General features: G+C 38.4%; 1 protein-coding gene across 2 annotated transcripts in view; it reads left to right on the top strand.

Annotated features, from left to right (window-relative positions):
* LOC136255552 (histone deacetylase 3-like) overlaps positions 1-22,461 on the top strand; it is a 41,004-nt gene that overhangs the window by 1,555 nt on the left and 16,988 nt on the right. For both annotated transcript variants that reach the window (XM_066048344.1, XM_066048345.1), the window contains exons 3-14: positions 6,134-6,216; positions 6,270-6,346; positions 8,265-8,330; positions 8,683-8,764; positions 8,818-8,874; positions 12,394-12,449; positions 12,498-12,555; positions 12,605-12,680; positions 13,408-13,488; positions 14,647-14,785; positions 19,204-19,293; positions 19,346-19,404. In XM_066048344.1, the coding sequence (XP_065904416.1) occupies positions 6,134-6,216; positions 6,270-6,346; positions 8,265-8,330; positions 8,683-8,764; positions 8,818-8,874; positions 12,394-12,449; positions 12,498-12,555; positions 12,605-12,680; positions 13,408-13,488; positions 14,647-14,785; positions 19,204-19,293; positions 19,346-19,404 (924 nt within the window). The remainder of the gene's footprint in view (positions 1-6,133; positions 6,217-6,269; positions 6,347-8,264; positions 8,331-8,682; positions 8,765-8,817; positions 8,875-12,393; positions 12,450-12,497; positions 12,556-12,604; positions 12,681-13,407; positions 13,489-14,646; positions 14,786-19,203; positions 19,294-19,345; positions 19,405-22,461) is intronic.

Below are 22,461 nucleotides of genomic sequence, written 5' to 3'. Positions count from 1 at the left end.
ACCTTCAGTACGACCAACCAATAGGTTACTACAAAATTAAAAAATTTAATTATTCAGTAGAATATAAATATTTAATTTCCTGCCTGACTGATGTCTTCAGACAGACGTCGCTTCAGCCTGATAGGTACTCTTTGGTATACCACATATCTCTTCAGTGACAGTGGAAGGTGTCAATTTGCAATAGCATGCGATTGCTTCCTTACATTTTTAATGGGCACCATCCTTATTTTCCATAGTAACTGGATTAGGCACTTCTTATTGTTTGTCATTTGTAATGTTGTGTAACAGGCTGAAGATAGCAGAAAATGAAGCGTAATGGCCACTTTACTTTTCAGTAATTGATAGTTGGGCATGAAGCCTAGCACCATTCTAGGCTTGCGCCCACAGCTGGTATGGGTATGTGCCTGGTTTACTGAAATTGTTTTCGTAAAAATGTGTGTGTGTGTGTGTGTGTGTGTGTGTGTGTGTGTGTGTGTGTGTGTGTGTGTGTGTGTGTGTACTTATCTACCTATGTTTGTCTGTACGCACCGATGCGAGTAAATTGTTGTTTAAATGATGAAAAGCAGCTTGCATGTAAGAATTAAAAGTGAAATGAAGTCTATTTGAACTTTCGCACAAGTAAACTTTGCTCTGAGTTAGTTTCTTGGTTTCTTTTTGGCGGTCTGAAATACAGGTGTGGCAATTCTCCTCAGACTTTGTGAATTACCTTCCATTTAGGTTTTACAGCTGTTTAACAACTGAAAAACAATGGTACAGGCCTCGTTGACTACCAGGAATGTAGCCTATCCCTTCTAGTTGAAAGAGAGTGTGTACCTTACGTACTTGCACAAAAATGAAGAGCAGCTTTAAGGTTTTGTTGAGAGAATTTGTGGGAAAAATCATGACAGTCAAACTATAAAACAGTTTGGAAGATACTTCTGTGCATAAAATGTTGTTAAAAACGGTTTGTTTACTAAGTACTTCCTTAGCAGTGCATAGCAACATAATTGAAGTACTGTATTTACTTAATTTGTGCCGCACCCTCAAATAGTACTGTAGTGCGGTACTAGTGTGGTGCTATTTGAAGGTCTTTATATCTTTGTTTCTGAAAATAAATTTAATTGTGCCACACCCTTGAATAGTACTGCACTATACTTTCGTAATTACTCTTTACTAGTGCTCTCATACCTTTAGTATTCATCTTCATCTTGATTTAACGAAAGCATTGTTCTGGTAAACTTAAAACGGCTGCCGCACAATCGAAACTCCGGATATTAGTTAGTAAATTGATCACGTAAGTGGCAACGTGTTGTGATTATTTTGTAAAACTATATTGTAGAATAGCTATAGTAGTGGTAGGTTTAAAATATTAGAAGCGCACCCTCGAATAATACCACAGTGCGGCACTACTTGAAGGGTTTTTTGGGCAAAAAATAATAGAACCCCTGGGGCACAAATCGAGTGATTATGGTATTATGAAAATTTCATGAATTGTAAAATCCTAGAATTATACGCTATTGCAAAACCAAAAACCTGTTGGCTAAAATAATAACATCGTAATATATAGTTGGATGATTCCAGATGAGTTAGTGGGCACCTGGGTTTTAGAATTAGCACAACATCAACTTGTTTTGATACAGGTTTACCAGTTATAATAGTATACACTGTACTAAAGTACAAAGAAGTGCGAGGAAGATTAGTTCAGGTTATAGGGATTATATGTGATCTGCTGAGCGTAAACATGTTGGCTGTTTTCGCAAAATTCTATTTTGCCATAAAACCATATTAAAATACGCGTGCTACATGAAAAAATGTATGCATGCTTTAATTGCATTCATACGCACTGAAATTAGGCTCATCATACCATATTATAGTACTGTATAGTAGGGACCACAAAGGAGTAGGCATAGCCCACGAAATAACATCACCCAAAACCACCCTCAATGTTCCCTGACGACGATGAGGCATATGCCCAAACAAGCTTTATTGACCCGAAACGCTTTCAATAAGTTGCTATGGAATTTAAAAAAAAAATTTATTTTACGTGATTTTCTACTGACTGACTGACTGATCAATGCCTTCAGACAAGCATAACTCAATAACAGCTAAGGCTGCGGGCTTGATTTTTTCACTGTTTGAACTGCAGACGTACAATACATTCTTCATGGACTTACCGGTGTCCTCCTTTGTGTCCCATTCATCTATGCTGACAGCGAACATCAAAAAGTGTTGATTTGGCGATGGCACATGATGGCTTCCCTTCATAACAGAAATCGTCTGTATTTTTCGTAGTGGCTGTTTTGATTGCAGAGGTGCATTTCGAACAGTTCTCAATTCGTACTGCTGTGTAACGGGTTGAACACAGCCAACAACAAAGCGTAATGGATGCTTCACTTTTCAGACGGTAATTGATATAACTGGGGTGCACGGCACCATTTCTTTCGGTATGCATGGATTGCAGAGGTGCTTTTCGAGTAGTTCTAGATCTGAAATGCTGTGTATCGGGTTGAACATAGCCGACAACGAAGTGTAATGGATACTTCACTTTTCAGATGATAATTGATATAGCTGTGGCACGCGTCGCCATTTCAGATGCAGTATGCGTGGGCAGGCCAGTCATAATAATATTTACAAAAAAACCTAACAAACAAGTAAATGCACAGTAGGGATATAACACTTCTTATTGTTTTACTATGATTTAATATCGTGCACTACTCCAGCTTGTTTCGGTACTTTTTATTGATGTGCTATGGTACCTACTCTAGTTGAAAATTCCAAATTTTTCTGTGTACTTGCATCAATAAAACCTATAGACCACTGGATTCTTCTGTTTGTGGAGAGTAAGAAAATCTTTGTTTTGTGTTCACACAGCAAATGATACGTAAGTTATGGGCGTTTATTTACGATGCGGTAAACAACGTTCACCGTCGTCATTTCTTAGTTGGAATGGCCTTCTTCTTTGTCAGCACAGAGGAGTACAGGGAAAGCACTATACCTTGATTGATTTGCCTGTTCATGGTGCACAGATTGAGCCAAGTTCCATCTTTGTACAGTGTAGCTTGTTTCAATCGTGAGTTATGATCAATTATCTAAGCACCTGTAATTTATTTCCTGTACTGTTGCTGTACAAAATAATAAGTTTATCATTGTTCCAGCTGTCAAGTGCTATAACTCCAAGACCATTCATCAAAGAAGGCTGAACTTTGGCTGTCCACTCTTTTGTTACTATAGATTACAGAGATGCGATAAAATGGAATTCAAGGAATGTGCAAAAACAGCTGGTTTTTGCTCAGCTGGTCACAAATGTCCACTGGTATATCTGTAGGTATAGGTGGTGACCTCCCTTGTTTACTACTACTACTTTTTATTTCTACGATCCCTAATTTTGAACTTAAAATGTTTCTTGTAGTATCTTGTATTTATACAGACCATTATGTATGTGCAAAGCTCTATGTAAAATTTGCCATCTCTGGCAAGTGGCTGGATCACTTTCCCTGTCATGTTGAATAACAGAAAATCGGTCTGGCCATGTAACACTAATTTCTGAGTAAAACTTAACGTCACAAGTCTCCGGTGAGATAGTAAAAGCCTTTGGTGGAAAGACGTCAAGCAGTTGAAGGTCCAGTTCCATACTCTAGCTGTTGTGTGGCTCCTACAGTGTGTCCAGATGACATGTTGTTCGAGGACTGAGCCATCATTGGGTCTGGGGATGTTTCCTTTCCATTCAGCAAAGCTTTAGTGTCAAGATTGTGTTTGCAGGGTTGAGCCTTCTTACAGGTCCCTATTGGGATAGCTGTTGTGATGAGGATAATTTCCCTATTGGTATTGGCTATGGGAAATTATTCAATTATCATGATAATCATGATTATTTTATTGGCAATAATTGACATTGTGTACTTTTCATTGACTAGTGCTAATCGAAATTGGCAATTATCACGTAATAATCATGATAGTCAGAGAAATATTTGTAAATTTCAATGTAATTTAACCATTCAATTAACAGTTCATGATGTGTTTACTGTTTTTCATTACAAGAGTTGATTGAGTGGACAATAATCGCATTAATCGTGATACTTGTTCATGACAATAATCATATAGCAAAATATCAATATCGCCCATCACTAGGCTAGAGGTGTTAAATGTATTATAGTTCAAATTGTAGTAATGTGTTTATGTAATTCTGCAACATTTCTGCATAGTTCATTGATGAATTGCTGGGCAAGAAAGTATTGCTATTTTTTAGTAATACAGTGTACATCTCTTGTATCAAACAATACTTCAAGGAAAATGGAATGGAACTGGGTATACTGTATTTCCTTTAAATGCCGCACCTTTAATAGTGGCTGAATCTGACTAATGGCCGCATGGTTTCCTCAAACGCCACCTTTGAATAAACACTGGGCTATTATTTGAATCCATAGTCCTCGATTGTTCTAAAGAGTCCTTCGGTTAGGATGATGAAGTAGGCTATTCTGTAGTACTATTCAGTATTGTTCTCTGTAAGGAAAAGTGCAATAGTTGTTCCACATCACAATACTACTAAACATCATCCCCATCATCCTCAATAGTAGGTGTAGGTGTAGGTGGTGACCTCCCATATTTACAGTATTTACAGCATGGTCACTATTAACCTAGTATCAAGTTAGTGCGGCCACTAATCCAGAGTGGCGTTTATAACATAAGTGTGACAACTATTAAGTATATCAAATTAAAAGGTTTCATAAGAAGACTATGCACTTAGTTACTGGTACCTAATATATTTCACTGTGTTGTGCACTAAAAGGAATCAGCAAGTGAAGGAGTGGGCTCAACATACATGATGTTTCAAGTAGTGCTGAGTCAGCTTTCATATTCCATAAACAGTATGGTATTGTCAACTTGATATTGCAGTATGACTAAGTTGTTGGCATGCATTAGTTGATGATCTGTAATGTAGTCCTAGAGTTAGACCCTAATCATTTTCAATTACGGTTGAAAGCTGATTGTAGTGTATACATAACCATTAATATGTACTACAAGTATACTTCTTCATACAGGTTTATTATTTTAGCTATTATAAGATTTGTGTCTTAGAATCTATAGTATTTGTGGTAGTGAAAGTATGTATTGGACGGTATCAAAAGCAGATACCACAGTTTGACTAAAATATTGTCATATTGCTCAACACTAACTTCAAGTGGCAGTAGAAATATTAGTAAGAGTAGGTGATCAGTGTATTTACCACTTGCTACAATGGCTTACCTGGAGGGCTCTGATGGACCTTCAGATTGTCGGAACACTTGATATGTGTGACCTGCTGAGTGAAAACGCAACTCTAATCCTGTTTTTGAGATAAATGCTACTGAAGTACATTGGGTAAAAATCGTGTGCTACATAATGTATGTTTTAATCAGTTCAGTAAACAGTGAAGGAAGACACGAATTGACATACTGTATCTAACATACCAATGAATTTGCATTTTCATGGAGAGTAAGGATATCTTTGTACTGTTTCTGTACCATAATGTAAACGTGAGTTACGTGTGTTAGTTAATGTTGCGATATAATGTTTATCATCACCATTTCTAAGCTTGAACAAACTTCTTGCTTAATATAATGGCATAGGTTTGTTTAGGCCAAAAACTATACCTTGATGAATGTCCCAGTTCATAATAGAATGACAAAATTCCCAACTCTATAGCCCACTGCACTCGAGGTTTATGATTGGTTAAACAAGCGCCTCTAATTTTTTTTTGCTGTATAGGCACTGTACAAATCGATTGTTTTGCTCTCTTATTGTCTATTGCTATAACTCCAAAAGCACTTATCAGATGAAGCTGAAACCTTAACAGCCCATTGGTCTTTCCCTCTAGACAACAAAAAATTCACAAAATAAAGTTCAAGGAAAATGTTACATTTATTTGAGGCATCAATGATGACATTTCACGCTGGATGTTTGACATACATTGCCCAATCAGCTATGGTGTTAGAAAACTATACATTCCACCAGGGCACCAAGATTACTTTAATAGCTTCTTTGCAATCTGAAAGCCTAAACAGCAGCTGAACATTGATAAAATGTACAATATTTTCAGTCAGGTTGTCACTGCCTCACTCTTTAATTTGTAATTTTTTAATGCCATGATTATGTATTATAATTGGTTTTTAATTTATAGGGGCAGGACATCCTATGAAACCTCATCGTCTGTCATTAACACATAGCCTTGTATTAAACTATGGTCTATATCAAAAAATGGAGGTAATTTTAATGTTTCTGATTGGTCAATTTGTCATCGTGTACATACGCATCAGATATATCGTCCATACCGTGCCACTCTCCACGACATGTGTCGATTCCATTCTCAGGATTATATCGACTTTCTACAAAGGTGAGTGTGTGTGTTTTGTGCCCAGTTGCTGTTGTTGAGCAAAAAAAAACAACTTTATTCACATTTCTCTAGTCTACCCAGCTAAGCTAATAAATGGTGACCTGTATTACATGTTTTTGCAATTGAATCCGTCGCCTTTGCAATTGACTTCATCCCGTTTGCTGTAGATTTGTCCCTTTTGCAGTAGAATTTGTCGCTTTTGCGCAAGAATTCGTTGCTTTTGCTCAAGAATTCATTGCTTTTGCACAGAATTCATCCATATCAAGATTGGCAGCTGCAGTAAACATGAAAACAAGATGTAGCAGCTGCTCTATGATCTTGTTGAAGTACAACTGTTGTAAACAACTCTTTTAAGGTGATAATTCTGCTACAGCTTCTTCAGTAACGTTTGCAACTGTTCTTCGCTATTGGTGATGGGTATTGGCAATGGGTGTAGTCACTCACAAACAAGCTATTTAACTTGACAGACAGCTAATGGCTTCACACATAACCAGCTTCAGTTACTGTCTAGTGTCTCAAGTGGTATTCTCCATGGCAAAAATGATTCTCCTTGTGATGAGCGGCTGGTTTCTTACAGTCATTGTAGTTATGACGAATTCTTGTACAAATGTGACAAATTCTAATGTAAAAGTAACGAAATCAATTGCAAAAGCAACAAAATTAATTGCAAAACTAGCGAATTCAATTGCAAACAGGACGAATTCTACTGCAAAGGTGACCAACTGTGCTGCAAACGGGACGAAGTCAATTACAAAGGTGATGGATTAAATTGCAAAAACCTGTAACTGGGCACTCAGTTGTAACATCAATGGGTATGTGGTGAAAAACAAACTCCAACTGTCGTTCTTCGTGTGCCAATGCATTCAACTGTGAGACACTGTACTAGTCTTGCCCCAGGAGCTGCATGTTGTAGTACACGAGTAGTACAGAGAGAGAGACAGAGAGAGAGAGAGAGAGAATAACCAAGTGGCTAGAGTATCAGCCTGGTATTCAAAAGGTTCCTGGTTCCATGACTGGTTATGCCAATTTATTGTTTCCTTCTGTAAGAAACTTTATGCACATTGCTTCTGTCTACCCAGGGGACCTGGTGGCCTGGGAAAGTAGCCCACCGTGTCGCCAGCAGTAATATCAGTGGGTACCTGGTGTTTACTGGGGAACCAAATGTCCAACTGTCCTTGTCTCGCTCAGCAGTGTTGGTGTGGTTGTGGAACTGTGGGTTCCGCAACCTCTTTTTGTGAGACCTGGACAGTCCTCCTGTGGGTTACTAGTCCTGCCCCAGAAAGATTTGCCTGCACGAGACGCTAGCGCCTGAGTGATGCACAGGCATCCCAGTCTAGTGCTGGTTTACTAGATTGCGATAGCTGTGCCATAGGCTTTGTGTGTGACATAGTGTCAGCCTAGTAATCATGTTTTTATGCCCACTAATGCACAGTTGTTGTTTACTTGAGCAAGAAGCTTTACTTGATTCTATCCAGCTGTAAATGGGGACCTACCCCATACTGTTAACTGGTGAAGCAACCCAGCTGAGTCATCCATTATTGGTATAAACTGGAGAAATACCAACTTGTTATGTCTCATTGTTATGTATAGTCCTATCTTCACCTGTTAGGCATGTGTCAAGGAGAATTTGCTTGTACTGACTAGTAGCACCAGAACAGTGTTTCTGTGTGGGCATGCGTGCTGTATACAACAGCCAAAGGCTTTGCTGTGTGCATGTACGTATGTATGTGTGTGCGTGCATGTGTGTGTTTGTCTGTGTGTTGTTATGAATGATGGTCAGCATTTGCTTGCCCTTTTTCTAATCAGTTTCAGCGTGTAACCAACTTTGGTCAATTATTTGTTTTTGTATCTTTTCATAAACGTTAGAGAGCAATTTGTAACACTCCAGTATGTGGTTACATGTTTTGTGTTTGCTTAGGGTAACCCCCCAGAATGCTGCAAACTATGCACCGCAACTGAGCAAGTTCAATGTTGGAGACGACTGGTAAGTGACACTGTAACTGAGCACACGTACCATGTGTTACAATGCAATAGTTATGAAGTCCCAGTATGAGGACAATTTTGTCTTCTTAAGTTATTAACTGCGTCCAAAATGAAACCTAATCATAGGATGCTTTCTAAGGAATTAAAGGAGTGACCACGGTGATGAGCTAATGTACATGTTACATACGTAGTTTGCCTCTGAGTCTCCATATTTACATAACATTGCTAGAATTATCTTTTTATCTCAGTCATGCAAATTGTGTCACTATCACATTAACTTTTGTAATGTTGACATTTTCGTAGTATAGGATATGTGCTTATCTTGTATTTTCATTCCCATTCCGGTCCTACAGTCCAGTGTTCCCAGGACTATATGATTTCTGTTCCATGTATACTGGGGCTACACTAGAAGGAGCTACCAAAGTGAATCACAAGGTATAGCCACACACCCTACTTGTGTTGTAGCATCTGAGCCCCACCCCCTGCAGCAATGTGATATAGCTATCAATTGGTCTGGAGGACTCCATCATGCTAAGAAGTTTGAGGTAAGGAAGTAACAAAAATGTGAGCTCAATACTATTTTACGTAATATACATGTACACTACTTGTGTAGATGTGTTTATTAAAGGTTGTAATGTTCACGTGTTTTTAGTATTTTGACTCTGGCCCATCTGCTACTACACAAGTATTTCAATGTGTGTTAGCCATGGAATTGAATTTTGCTGTTAACTTTCTGTGTTATTAAAGTTGAGTGTGTGGGCTATTTTGTGCTCACATAATGTGTAATTTAATTAGTCGCCAAATACTTAATTAACTGATTATTAAACATGTGCCGCGTACTTTATTAGTTACAGGGTGCGTGCATGTTTGGGACTTCGCGTACATGTCATCACCCTAGCATAGCCAGATCATATATCTCTAAAGTGTTGGGTAGGGAAATGGGATCTGGTACAGTTAACAATCTCACTCATTGCCTAATGTCATAAATGTTCAGGTGCTTAAAGTTCATTTAAACAAGACTAGGCAGTATACATGGTAGAGTTGCAATGATACAGTGTGTAGACATATCGATATATTGCTTCTGGTGTATCACGATATTGCACGATACAAAGCGGAGTCTAAACAATAGTCTATCTTGTTTTGTAGGGGAAATAAGTGAGCTATTTTTTTCTTTGAGAAGCATTGCATACTATTCAGTTTAACCACAATGTACAATAATTTAATTGTCAAACATGTTAACAAACCACAACATGTCGATATATCACAATATGCGATATATCGATACGGTTTAACTTTGTATCAATACAGCGATATTGTCTTAAAACAATACGATACGCGATATATCAATACATTGTTGCATCTCTAATACATGGGTTATACTAACATACATGTCTGTCACTAAGCAACACTATCCCATTTTGTTCAACAGTGCACTCCAAAATGGCTTTATTTATCAGCTATTATTAGGAATACATCACATTTCTTTGATTTAAAAATACTAGCTGTAACAGGGTAGTGTCAAGACAAGTGTGATCAAACTGTACAGACCCTCATTGCATAGCCCTCCTGTTGAATATCAGTCCTCAGAGGAAACACCTTATTTTTACTTTTACTGGCCAGTCAAACCATGTAAATGTCAGGTATGATATTTTGCTCCTCATTAATAAGACTTGTATAGGATCTGATTGGTCTTGATGACTATTGTATGTTTGGGACCATGAGAATGTATAGTTTTGATGTAATATAATGCTAAAGGTCAAAAACTAACCCATTCACCTTGACACCTTTTGTGATAAAGACACTGCAATAAGGTGTCCATGCATTTACATGTGAATATAAAATGATAATTTTCAAAAACTCAATCCCACAATGTAAAGTTTTAGGCTATATTATATAAGGAAAGCTGTTGGATGTGTAATGTCAACCAGAAACCAGCCTTACAATTAATTCATGACGACTTGGATTTTTTGGAAAAAGTCCTAACTGCTTTGGTAGTGGGGACTTTGAAGCAATGTAACAGTACAGTGACTGATAGAAATCAGTTCATGCCTATTGGAAAATTTGATAGTTGAGTGTGTAACAAGTTGATGTGCTACTTCTAAAACCAGGCGCCATGCAGCAAACAAACCTAACTGGAATTAATTAACAGTGTACTAAACTAATTTATATTGGGTTTTGCTTTGTTGCTACTTACGCAATTGAATTTGTATTTTGTAATGCTGTAATTACGTTGCTAAGGAGGCGTACCTCGAACAAAATGCTTTAACTCGCTAATAATGCACAGAGGTATCTTCTTAACTGTTTTATAGTTCATCTATAACATTTTCTTACGCAAATTCTCCAGGCAAAGCCTCAAAGCTGCTCTTCATTTTTGTTTGCATATGTATGGGCACGCCCCCTTTTCAACTCGAAGGTATTTGTTATACCCGGTAGCCTAGGAGGCCAGCTGTGGTGTTTTTTGGCTGGATGTCCATAGAGCCCTTTGGGTAAGCGTTCACTGTGTCCTTATAAACTCGTTTCACCAGTATTTCAAACTGGCACGTATTAACCGTCTTAAAAGTGCAAGCGCCTTTTTGAAGCCACACAAATGCTGTTGTTTTTTACCTTTGATACAGGCAAAAAGGAAGCTACAGGAATCTAAACTACTGCTTCGAAGATTGACCTAACTTTCTACTATACAGAGACCAAAGTATAAGATTGTACCTTGTTTCATTCCCGCGCTATAGTCCCTCAAAGTTAACCCATACATTTTTCTTATTCCGAGATACTGGCTGCTTGTAAAGGCATCAAATTCGCTGTGAAGATTCTTCAACAAACTTGTGGAAACTTAGCGCAGGGATTTGTCTTTGCACTTCTTCTTTCTTGAGTTATAAAACAAAAAGCGAGTGCCTGCGAGCGAACTCTTCCGGGCCTTGTAACTTCGTGCTGGATCACAACAATTATAATTCCATACGCTAAAAGTTTGCAAATTTATCACTGATGGTCCACCAAAAGTTAATAGAGATCTGACTATCGTGTATTCCAGAATATCGTCTTTTTCAATGTAGTGTAGAACATGCGCACGCCGACCAGTTATTACAACAAATTCCAATAAACCACAAATGCCAACTTTATTAAATAACAAGTTATAAATGAAGTTCTGAACAAATGAAAAGCTCTTGTTCCTTTTCTTTACACACTGGGACACCTTCCTGTTGCTTGTGGAGTCGCCAAGTCTGCTCTTCGATAGGTAACGCCCCGTAACGCACAGCCAGTGTCTTGTTATGTGTGATAAATCCAGCTGGAACATCGTCACTACCTAAGAACAGGTGTACAATACAAATATAACTTACCAGCGTACACTATCACTATCACTTGAGAAAACGCAAACGTGTGTTGGCTACAAATCAGCTTGTCTCGGCTTGTGTTCGCATTTTTCGCACGTATCTTCAAAACTAGCACTAACTTTCAGGCTAATTCACTCTATTGTCACTCTTGGACACCCAGATGATCATTTTTGTGATGGTTTTCAAACGAAACAGGCTGTTTCTTGGCCAATTCCTTTGGCGCAAAACACGGCTGCCTAACACAGATACTTTGAGTATGCATAATATTGCCAATTATGATGTAACAGCCACATGTGGTTATGTGGGTTGTCCCTTTAATGGCTTCAAAAACCCGCTAGCACCCTTAAACCAAAGCTTACCTTTCCAGAGGTTTAATACAGGATCTATATGGCCTTTATTTGTCACATAAAGGCTGTTTTTAGTGAACAAAATTTTGCTCACGTGGGTGCGGAAAGACAAACAAACATACAAAAAACATACATTCAAACATACATGCAAACACACACACACACTTTTCGGAAAACAATTTCAGTAAACCAGGCACGCGCCCAGTTTAAAAATAGAATCCCACAATTATGAACTACAGTGTATGTAGATGTGGTAAATTCCTTTTTGACCGTATGACATGAAGTTATATGGTAGTGTAGTGTAACACAATAAAGCCCATGATTTTAACCATTGTCGTAAGAACAAGAGGTAGCTGCTCAGTGACATTTAATATATGTACCTTTCCCACAGGCATCAGGGTTCTGCTATGTCAATGATATTGTAGTAGGAGTACTGGAGCTTCTAAAGTGAGTTGTTGGTGTAGCTACATAAGATCACATGATCCTGCTCTACAGGTACCACCCACGTGTCTTGTATGTAGACATTGATGTTCACCATGGTGATGGGGTACAGGTGTGTTATATATGTTGTAGTCCCGTGCGTAGTCTCTAATTATCTGTAGGAAGCTTTTTACCTCACAGATCGGGTAATGACAGTGTCATTTCATAAATATGGAAACTATTTCTTCCCTGGAACAGGTAAAACAGTGTAATGTGTGTCTAATAAACTTGAAATGTGTGTATGTGTATATATGTAACATGACAGAACCGTTTGTGCTCTATTTGAATGCTACAACTACAAGTCAGTAAAAACAAATCCTAAGACTTGTATAGTAACTCACTAAAGGTTTAACATCTAACATAAAATGAGCTAGCAACCTGAAGTCCAAGACAGTCGGCCATTTAATTACACAAGTCCCCATTAATGTATATGCTACACCACACACATATATGCATGCATGCTCATGTATGCAAACCACTAAAACGTACAACAAATATTTTAGCGAGACTGGCTGAGACACCTTCACCCTTATCCAACTAATGTTTTGATAAAACATATTGTGCAGTGTCTGGTTCATAAAATTGTTTGGTTATCAGGGCTCAACCCAGAATATTAACCTAGAGGGGGCAAAGTAAGTTGCTTGGATTCTAAGGGGGTCTGGGGGCATGCTTTCCCAGGAAAATTTTGAAAATTTAGGTGTAAATATACTCAATTTTGGTGAAATTTTACTGTGATGCCATTGAATATTGACCATTGGATTATACAACTTTGGGATCAATTAAACCTTTCCATTTCTCAAGGCTTTAGGTATAAACCTGGGGGGGACCTGTGCCCCCTCCCCCCCCCCCCCCCCCCCACCCCCCTAGATTAACCCCTGGTTATTCTTTGTACAGTTGATGTAGTATTACTAGTGTCTGTTGCTAGGAGACATGTACGAAACAGGGGCAGATAAAGGGAAATACTACTCCATCAATGTACCCCTCAAGGATGGCATTGATGACCAGAGTGAGTGGTAATTGTGTATTTAGATGGAGAGACAACTTTTGTAATTAACATCATTCTGATGGTAATTTTTGTTATGTTGAATCACTGTATGTCTGAGACCTTTGCTGTACAGATGCCACAATAACAAGTTCATGTTATGTACGTAACTGCTAGCTACTTCTTAAAAGCAGGTGCTCTGTGTTACTATTTGACTATCCCTTGATGAATAATCGACTGCATAAAGTAACATACTGTGTTATTGATCACATGTTTTTGTAATGCATGCAACAGTTATCAGTTATTGTAATTTCATGTATATATTTCTTATTTCATCAGTTACTTTGTGATTCATTAATCTCTTTAAGCCACAACTCATGTGCTAAAGTACGTATAAGTACAACCTGTATCTTTTCAACTGTTTCTTGTAGTTTGTTTTCTTGCGTAAGCTCTCTAGACAGTTGCAAAGCTGCTCATTATTGTCGTACCATACACCCAAAGAAACACACTATTCCTGGTAGCCTACGTAGAAGGCCTTCTACCAAGAGTTCATATTATGAACTCTTGCTTCTACGTACATTGTTTTTCAGTTGTTAAACGTCAAGGCTGTTTGTTAAGTCTGTTGAGACTTGACACACTTGTATTTAACCTAGCAAGAAGAAAACACCTATGTTTGAGCTTAATACAGGCTTCATCAGTTCTCATGCGTTGTCTGCTTTTGCAGTATATATCCATACTAACAAACAGATGGAGAAGTACTATTACGTAGTACTTAACTCAGGCTCCTCAGACTTGCTGAGTGGAAACTATACCTTTGAATGGCACAGTCTCAGTACTTCTTCACTAAATGCATGCAAGGTATGACTTTCAATTTAAGTGTGTCATTCAGCGATCCTAAGGCGAGTGTATTAACTTGTTATAGTAAGGACCATCTTATACTGTATTAAAATAGAACAATCACTTTAAATTGTACTGCACAATGGTATAATAGTCTTCTGTTTTAGGATGGGGTTCTTCTCCTTGTGATTCTTCACTGCACTGTAGGTACAGGTTCTGTTGATTCCTTTCTGCTGTTGTTTTCAAGGGTTGGCTTTATATAGACAAAAATGAATATGTGTATTAAATCATTTTGTATGCTATTGTTTAGTTGTTGCAAAGTTTCTGTTTCCATTTTTTTTTTAGCATATGTGCAGCTATTCAAGCCAGTGGTTCAGTCAGTGATAGACTACTATCAACCATCCTGTATAGTACTGCAGTGTGGAGCTGACTCTCTGGGGTGTGACCGCCTTGGTTGCTTCAACCTCAGTATTAAGGGCCACGGGTAATGTGTAATTAGGATTGTATAAATGCAGCATTGAAGTGTTTATGTGTTCTGTGTGTGCCATATTGTATATGAACTGATTGGATACAGGTGTATGTTACAAGAGACACCTTATGTTTAGGGCTTAAAAAGTTGCTATCGAATGTATTGGTTAGATGTTCCTCAGCAACACCACCTGCAATCCCATAGTAGTCTGGTTGTAGCCTAGCTCTAGTATCACTTTCATAATAGTACATATATTTTGTGTTTGTCTCAGGTTAATTTCATTTTTTTAAACCAGGTGCGCACCCACAGCCAGCCTGAAGGCTGGATGTGGGTGCATGCCTGGTTTACTGAAATTGTTTTCGTTAAAGTGAGTATGTATGTGCGCATGTGTGTGTGTGTGTGTGTGTGTGTGTGTGTGTGTGTGTGTGTGTGTGTGTGTGTGTGTGTGTGTGTGTGTGTGTGTGTGTGTGTGTGTGTGTGTACATGTGTGTGTGTGTACATGTGTGTGTGTGTGTGCACATGTGTGTGTGTGTGCACATGTGTGTGTGTGTGCACATGTGTGTGTGTGTGTGCACATGTGTGTGTGTGTGCACATGTGTGTGTGTGTGTGTGTGTGTGTGTGTGTGTGTACATGTGTGTGTGTACATGTGTGTGTGTACATGTAACATGTGCGTATGTGTGTGTGTATGTATAAATTTCGAGGTACGTGATTTTTGCGTATTAGCAAGTTTCAGGATTTTCGTGGTTTTGTTTTCGAGGGTCACTCTTTTTTCACGCAGGTTACACTATACTGTATATCATAGAACCAATTCTGATAATTGCTAACAAACATTTTGCAGACAACCAAGAAACCGCAAAATCCGTGAATATTATACAGGTATTACACGGGTATGTCCCTCAAACATTGTATGTATACGATAACTCTGTTGTAGAGATGTGCGCTATATTAGAAACTTGTATAGTAAGTACAGTGGAACCTCCCTTATCCGGACCTCTATTATCCGGCACTTCCATTGTCCGGACAGCCCAAATTGGTCATGTGGCCTTTAGTTTGTTGACCATAATGAAGTTTGGTTTGGATGAAAGTAGGCCTAGATGAAAGCACAAGGAGGGAGCCTAAAGGTTGCTGCTTACTTTTTTGATAGCTTGCTTATACTACCAATAACTACCACTTGGTTGCTAGATGATAATGCATTTTTACAGCCCTGGGGAGTGACCATGAATGCTCTGTAGTGACTTCCCCTCTGTCCGCTAATGGACATGACTAAAATGCGGAACGGACTGGCTCAGGCAAAAAGCCTAAAACGTGGAAGTATAGCTCATAGCATAGCATCCCACAAACAATACTATGTACAAAAAAGGTCTTACAAAAGCTTTTAACCATGATTTTATAGCGTGTTCAAGCCAACAACAAGCCCCGCGCTTAAAACTAGGTTTAATAAACTCGGGTGATAGCAGTCACGGGCGAAATTGTCACTATCAGTGCTGTAAACATGGTGAATTGTACACCAATTTATTGTTGCAGTCAGCCTTACCAGCTGATGAAGTACAACCGTGGTGTGACTTCGAAACCTGCCCATCACCTCCCGTCACCTGTTACACTGAGAAGCAGCCGCGAAACTAATTGTAGCAGTTAACCTGAACACAAATCTATTAGTAATGGTGTCTCTTCAACAAGTCATTCTTGCTTGTTTACAGCATTATACGTACAGTCACGCCACACTTTTAATTTAGCACAAAAGGAATGAAGTTCAAGAACAGTTTTAAGCGTAGTGCTTAATATTGGCTTATACAAGTTTCGAGATGATGTTCAGAGGTTTATATACTGTCACTGCAGCATTTGATATTGTTTTGGAGTGGGTAACTGTGATTTATAAGTTTTTTTCCCAGTCCGTTTATGAGTCCGTTTCCCAGTCCGTTCCGAATTTTACTCATGTCCGTCCACTAATAGCACTAACTGATAGCAATATCAACATTACTCGTATTTAAGTTAGTCACTTTAGCATTTTGGCATGTTGTTCTTAGTTACGGACATTTCTGAGATATGGACGGTAGTATGTACCAGACCGCCCGGATAAGAGAGGTTCTACTGTAAAGCAAACGTTCTAGTAGAACAATCAGGTCCTAGATTGCTAGCAGACAAGAAGGAATGCTTTGATATTTGCAAAGTATGAAGGGTTTAATTTTTGTATATATATTGTACTTTGCGTGGGAGGATTAAGGTGACGCCGCTTACTGTATTGTCCATACAATACTAATTAGCAGCATAACTGTACTTTATGAGTGCTAATTGGGCAAATACAGTACGGTTATTCGCTTAATTGGGCAAATACAACACACTTGGGCAAATACAGTACGGTTATTTGCTTAATTGGGCAAATACAACACACTTGGGAAAATACAGTACAGTTATTTGGAGAATTTATTTAAGGAATGTTACAAAAATAACCCACTGGACAGCATGTGCATGCACACTGTAAATCACTAAAACCAGCCGAACTAACCCTTTAGACCAGTTTGTTTTATGGCTAGAAATGGATTGTATAAATACTTGCTGATTGTCTGATCACGAAGCTATTTAAACATGACTCCACAAAGACAGATCACATGCATTACATTGTAAACCGCTAAAACTAGCCAAACTAATCCTATTAGTAGAAATAGATTATATATAATATAACAATATCTCACAATATCACTTAAAGCACCGCCTATATGTTTGTGTGTACAAAAAATACAGCACTTAGGGGGTGTCTTAAGGCAAATACAGCACTTGGTTTCGCCTCATGTTGTATTAGCCTCTCGACACGCCCCCTTGTGCTGTTTTTCTGTACACACGTGTGGCAGTGCTTTAACTATACACATCTGTGGTACACCAGTGTCTTACTCAGCAAGATACCCAGCCACAAACTTTGTGGATTCCTGTTGTCTAACTAACTAAAACATACATTGCTAGGATTCTTCACCTCCCACTTAAATACCGTTACGGTAACACTCCATTACGGTACTAACTTCACTTCAACTGGATACTTTAGATTGCAAAATATATTGCCAGGAAAAACCTGTCTAGTTACTGTATAAGCTCTGCTCTGCCACATCACTATGCATATCAAGAAAAATTAGCAAATACACAGCCTACGAAAACTAACTCGCATTCAGTTGAAAACAAACATAAGCTACGTATATCAACATAACAATGTCTAAAAGTGTCCAGTAACTGCAGAATTTGCAATCAACTTCAAGAAGTTTCAGCTGGGTGGGAGGCAAGGGAAAATAATACACAGACAATGTACAGTAGCACAGCACTCAGCTAGATTGAATTAATAAATTACGAACTACAGTACCTACAGTGTTGGGACAGTTACTTTTTAAATGTAACTCGTTACATATTACATATTATTTACAACTGAACTATTTAGTTACAGTTACATATTACCCATATAACAAAGTAACTATAATAATATTACATATTATATTACTTTGTGTCCACAGCCTTAAGTTGTCACATGTGAAACCATAGGTGGCGGAAAGGGGGGGGGGGGGCTAGGGGGCTGACCCCCCCCCCCCCCCCCCCCCCCTCGGTCTGCTGAGGGACTGATATCACACCGAAATTATCTTTCTTGGAGTGTGATAAAGATCGAGATACTCTAATAGAGCAGTCACTCTAATAAAGTAGTCAGTGTGTGGCGAGCTATGTAAGGATTTTTATGTAGTTTATCAGCTAGAAATGGTAGCTGGTGAGGTGGAAAGCTCTTGTCAGTTGGTTGTGACCTTTTTTTTTTTTTTTTTTTTGGTCTTACCTTACGAAACTATAGAAATACGTCTGGGTCAGCCCAGCCCCCCCTCATATCAACTACTTCCTCCGCCACTGTGTGAAACTACCACTTTATCACGTGACATGATTGCGTTGTTTGATAATGTGCAAATCTTGGTTATAAACAAGAAACTGGTGAATAAGCTTCATTACTTCGTTGTGGCTAGGCATTACTCAGTGGATCACTAACAAGATTAGTAACTTTGTTACTAAAAGTAATAATGTTACATAATATTAGACTCGTTTCAGTAACTTAGGTAATGCGTTACATTGCAAGTAAATTAACTTGAGTTATATTACCTGTTTTTACAGCATATTTCGTTATATTACTTCATTACCACAAAAGTAATAATTATTATGTAACGCGTTACCCCCAACACTGACTACCTATATCCACACTAGCTCACGTGCTCTCTCCATTACATTATACCAGTGGGAGCTTATTTTCTGTCTAATTCACAAGCTCAAACAACAGAAAATGCATTGGGTAATCAGGAATGAGGTAATAATCATCTCAGCTTTACCTCCAGTGATGGTTACATCATTCCTTTCATGCTAACAAATCTTGTACTGCATGTATTACCAATATACATATACTAAATATGGTCACTCACTGTAGGGAGTGTGTGAAGTTTGTTAAGACATTTGGCCTGCCCACTCTGGTACTGGGAGGCGGAGGATACACTATCCGTAATGTTGCTAGATGTTGGTAAGTATCTAATTATGAATAGGAACATGTTACATTTCTACGATTCTTGCAGGACTTATGAGACAGCACTGTTACTAGATGTTGATATTAGTAATGAACTACCGTATAATGGTATGTGTACCTAATTATTAGTATGAAAAGTAATTACTGTACATGATCACAGATTATCCAATCACCATTTGTCATAAAATTTAAATACTAATACTCGACCTAAATTGCTTATTTCATGTATGTGCGCTACAGTTAACTTCCATGAATGGGTATTAAAATGAAAAGTGTACATAATTGTTTTTCTTTTACTTTTTGCCTGGGAATCAACTTTTTTTCCCTGGTTACTGACAAGACCTGCAACTATATGAGGTCTGCATTATATACAAGATCATCGATTCTTCATGTACCGTAAAGTTGAGTTGTTAAGCGCATGCGCTTATAATTTTCGGAGAAAACTTTTTGTAAAAATCATACTATCTGTTAGGCGCATACGCCTAATAAGTAATTGTGGTGAGTGTAACATAGAATCACCACGTTGTGAGAGTAGTTAATAGTCACCACGCCAGTGTGTAAGAATATTTGACTCCACTCCTGGGTGAAATCCTTCATGATAAACAAGATTATCACTATCCAGATGGCTGATTTGCTGTATACATAGCGACGGGAGAACATAAGTGTTTGAAGAGACATTAATGTTTCAGTACTCTCAGTTTTTCTTGACATTTCTTGCTGTGTGTAGCTTTATCGTCGCATTTGCCCATGTGCGCTTATCATCCATGGTTAATTACAAGAAATATGTATGCGCTTAACAAATAATATGCGCTTAACAAATAATATGCGCTTAACAAATAATATGCGCTTAACAACCCGACTCTACGGTATTACATTTACACCTGTAATTCAACTTCATATTTCTGTGTTGTACTATTTTTGTTGTTAGGATACTTTATCACAGATTTTAGTTTAGAAGGAAAGACATAACATGTTTTTTTAATTTTATTATTTTAATTTTTAATTTTTTTATTTTAATCATTATCTCATCAGTGGTGGTACTACACAAAAGTGTTAGAAAGTGTAATTACAGTATTCATTTTGAGACCCAGCATCTATTTAAACAAGTACACAAAAAATGTAGAATTTTCAACTAGCATAGCACATCGATAAAAAATACAATATTAAATCACAGTAAAACAAGAAGTATTATATCCCTACTGTGCATTTCTATTGTGGTATAGCACAATAGGGATATAACACTTCCTATTGTTTTACTGATTTAATATCGTGCACTACTCCAGCTTGTTTCAGTACTTTTTTTGATGTGCTATTGTCCCTACTCTAGTTTCTTTTGTAAACTTTTTTGTAAGATGAAATGATTATGACTGGTGAACCCACGCATACCGCATGAAACGAAAAAATGGTGCTGCTTGTCCCAGCTGTCAATTATTGTTGGAAAGGTGAAATATCCATTACGCTTCATTGTCAGCTATGTTCAACCCGTTACACAGTATTATGAATCAAGAACTATTCTAAAAGCACCTCTACAATCAAAGTAGCCACTATGAAAAATACGGACGATTTCCATTACAAAGCCATCATGTACTACCGTCTAATCAACACCTTTCACTGTCAGCAAAGATGAATGGGACACAAAGGAGGACACTGATAAGTCCATGAAGAATGCATTGTACGTACTGCAGTATGCCAAAAGGCACATGTCTAACTGAAGCGACGTCGAACAGTGAAAAAATCGAGCCCGTAGCCTTAGTTGTTATATTGAACTGTATGCATACACATGCACACACTTAGACTTAATGTATGTATTAGCTTTAAACTATTCATTGTTGTATTAGTTATTCACACCTTGATTCTTAGCTACCGTGGTTTTGTATAGGAATTTTAATCTGTGTAATAGGCCACATCTTTTGTTCTTTTGTTCATTGTAGTTTAGCTTCTTTTGGCTTGTACTTCTACATTGTAGTTGTTGTGTTGTGTTGCTGAACTTTAATACTGATTGTTGTGTTACTCTTCACGGCGAGCTTCACGGTCTTCCTGGCTAAGTAGCGGCATCCAGCTTGCGCGTGAGAACACTCCTGCTAACAGGTTATGGGCCCAGTGCCGTGCTAAGTGACAATTTAGTGATAACTCTCCTGCTAACAGGTAATCGTCGACAAGAATCAAGGCGAACTCAGCTGGACTGACGGAACTGAAGCCTAATGGCGGAAATTAAAACTGTCTTAATACCACTGAACGGAAAGAATTATCCGACGTGGAAAGTACAATGCCGGATGGCGTTAATGAAGGACAGTCTTTGGGGTATAGTCAGTGGAACTGAGGTAGCGCCAGGCGGAGACAATGCAGAAGGCCAAACAAAGTTTTTTGCACGGAGAGATCGCGCCCTCGCTATAATTGTGCTTGCTGTAGACCCATCGTTGTTATATCTACTGGGGGACCCGGAAGATCCAAAAGCTGTGTGGAAAAAGCTAGAGGAGCAGTTCCAACCTAAAACTTGGTCTAACAAACTGCAGCTTCGACGAAAGCTCTACGCTTTAAAGCTAAAGGAAAGTGGGTCGGTCAATGAGCACATTAAGACGATGAGTGAGATATTTGAGGGTCTTGCTGTAATCGGTGATGTAGTATCCGAGGAAGACAGAGTAGTACACTTACTGGCCAGTTTACCAGAGTCATACAATGTGTTAGTAACTGCACTTGAGGCACAATCAGAGAATATCCCAAAATGGGAAATTGTTACTGAGAGGTTGCTGCACCAAGAGTCAAAGCTCAAAGAAAAGGTACCAACGCCTTTGGAAGATAGCAGTAAAGCCTTTACTGCAGGCCAGAATAAGGGGTTCAAGAAACCATTTACGTGCCATTACTGCCACAAACCTGGCCATTTTAAGAAAGATTGTAGAAAGTATCTAGCTGCTCAAAAGAAACAGGCCAGTCTAGCAAAGAAAAAGGAAAGTCCAGGCAGTGACGATGAAGCATTTGTAACTATTCATGCACTTGCTGCTACTTCTAGTGGAACTTGGATAGTAGACTCAGGTGCAACCTGCCATATGTGTAATGACAGGAATCTGTTTGTTGATATGAGACACCTGGAGACCCCACAGCAAGTGACGCTGGGTGATGGAAGCCCACTGGAAGGGCCGGCAGAGGGCACAGTGAAACTAGCTATGA

Source organism: Dysidea avara, chromosome 5 (genome assembly GCF_963678975.1).
Source record: "Dysidea avara chromosome 5, odDysAvar1.4, whole genome shotgun sequence".
NCBI classification, from domain to species: Eukaryota; Metazoa; Porifera; class Demospongiae; order Dictyoceratida; family Dysideidae; genus Dysidea; species Dysidea avara.
This window is presented reverse-complemented; position numbering and strand designations above follow the sequence as displayed.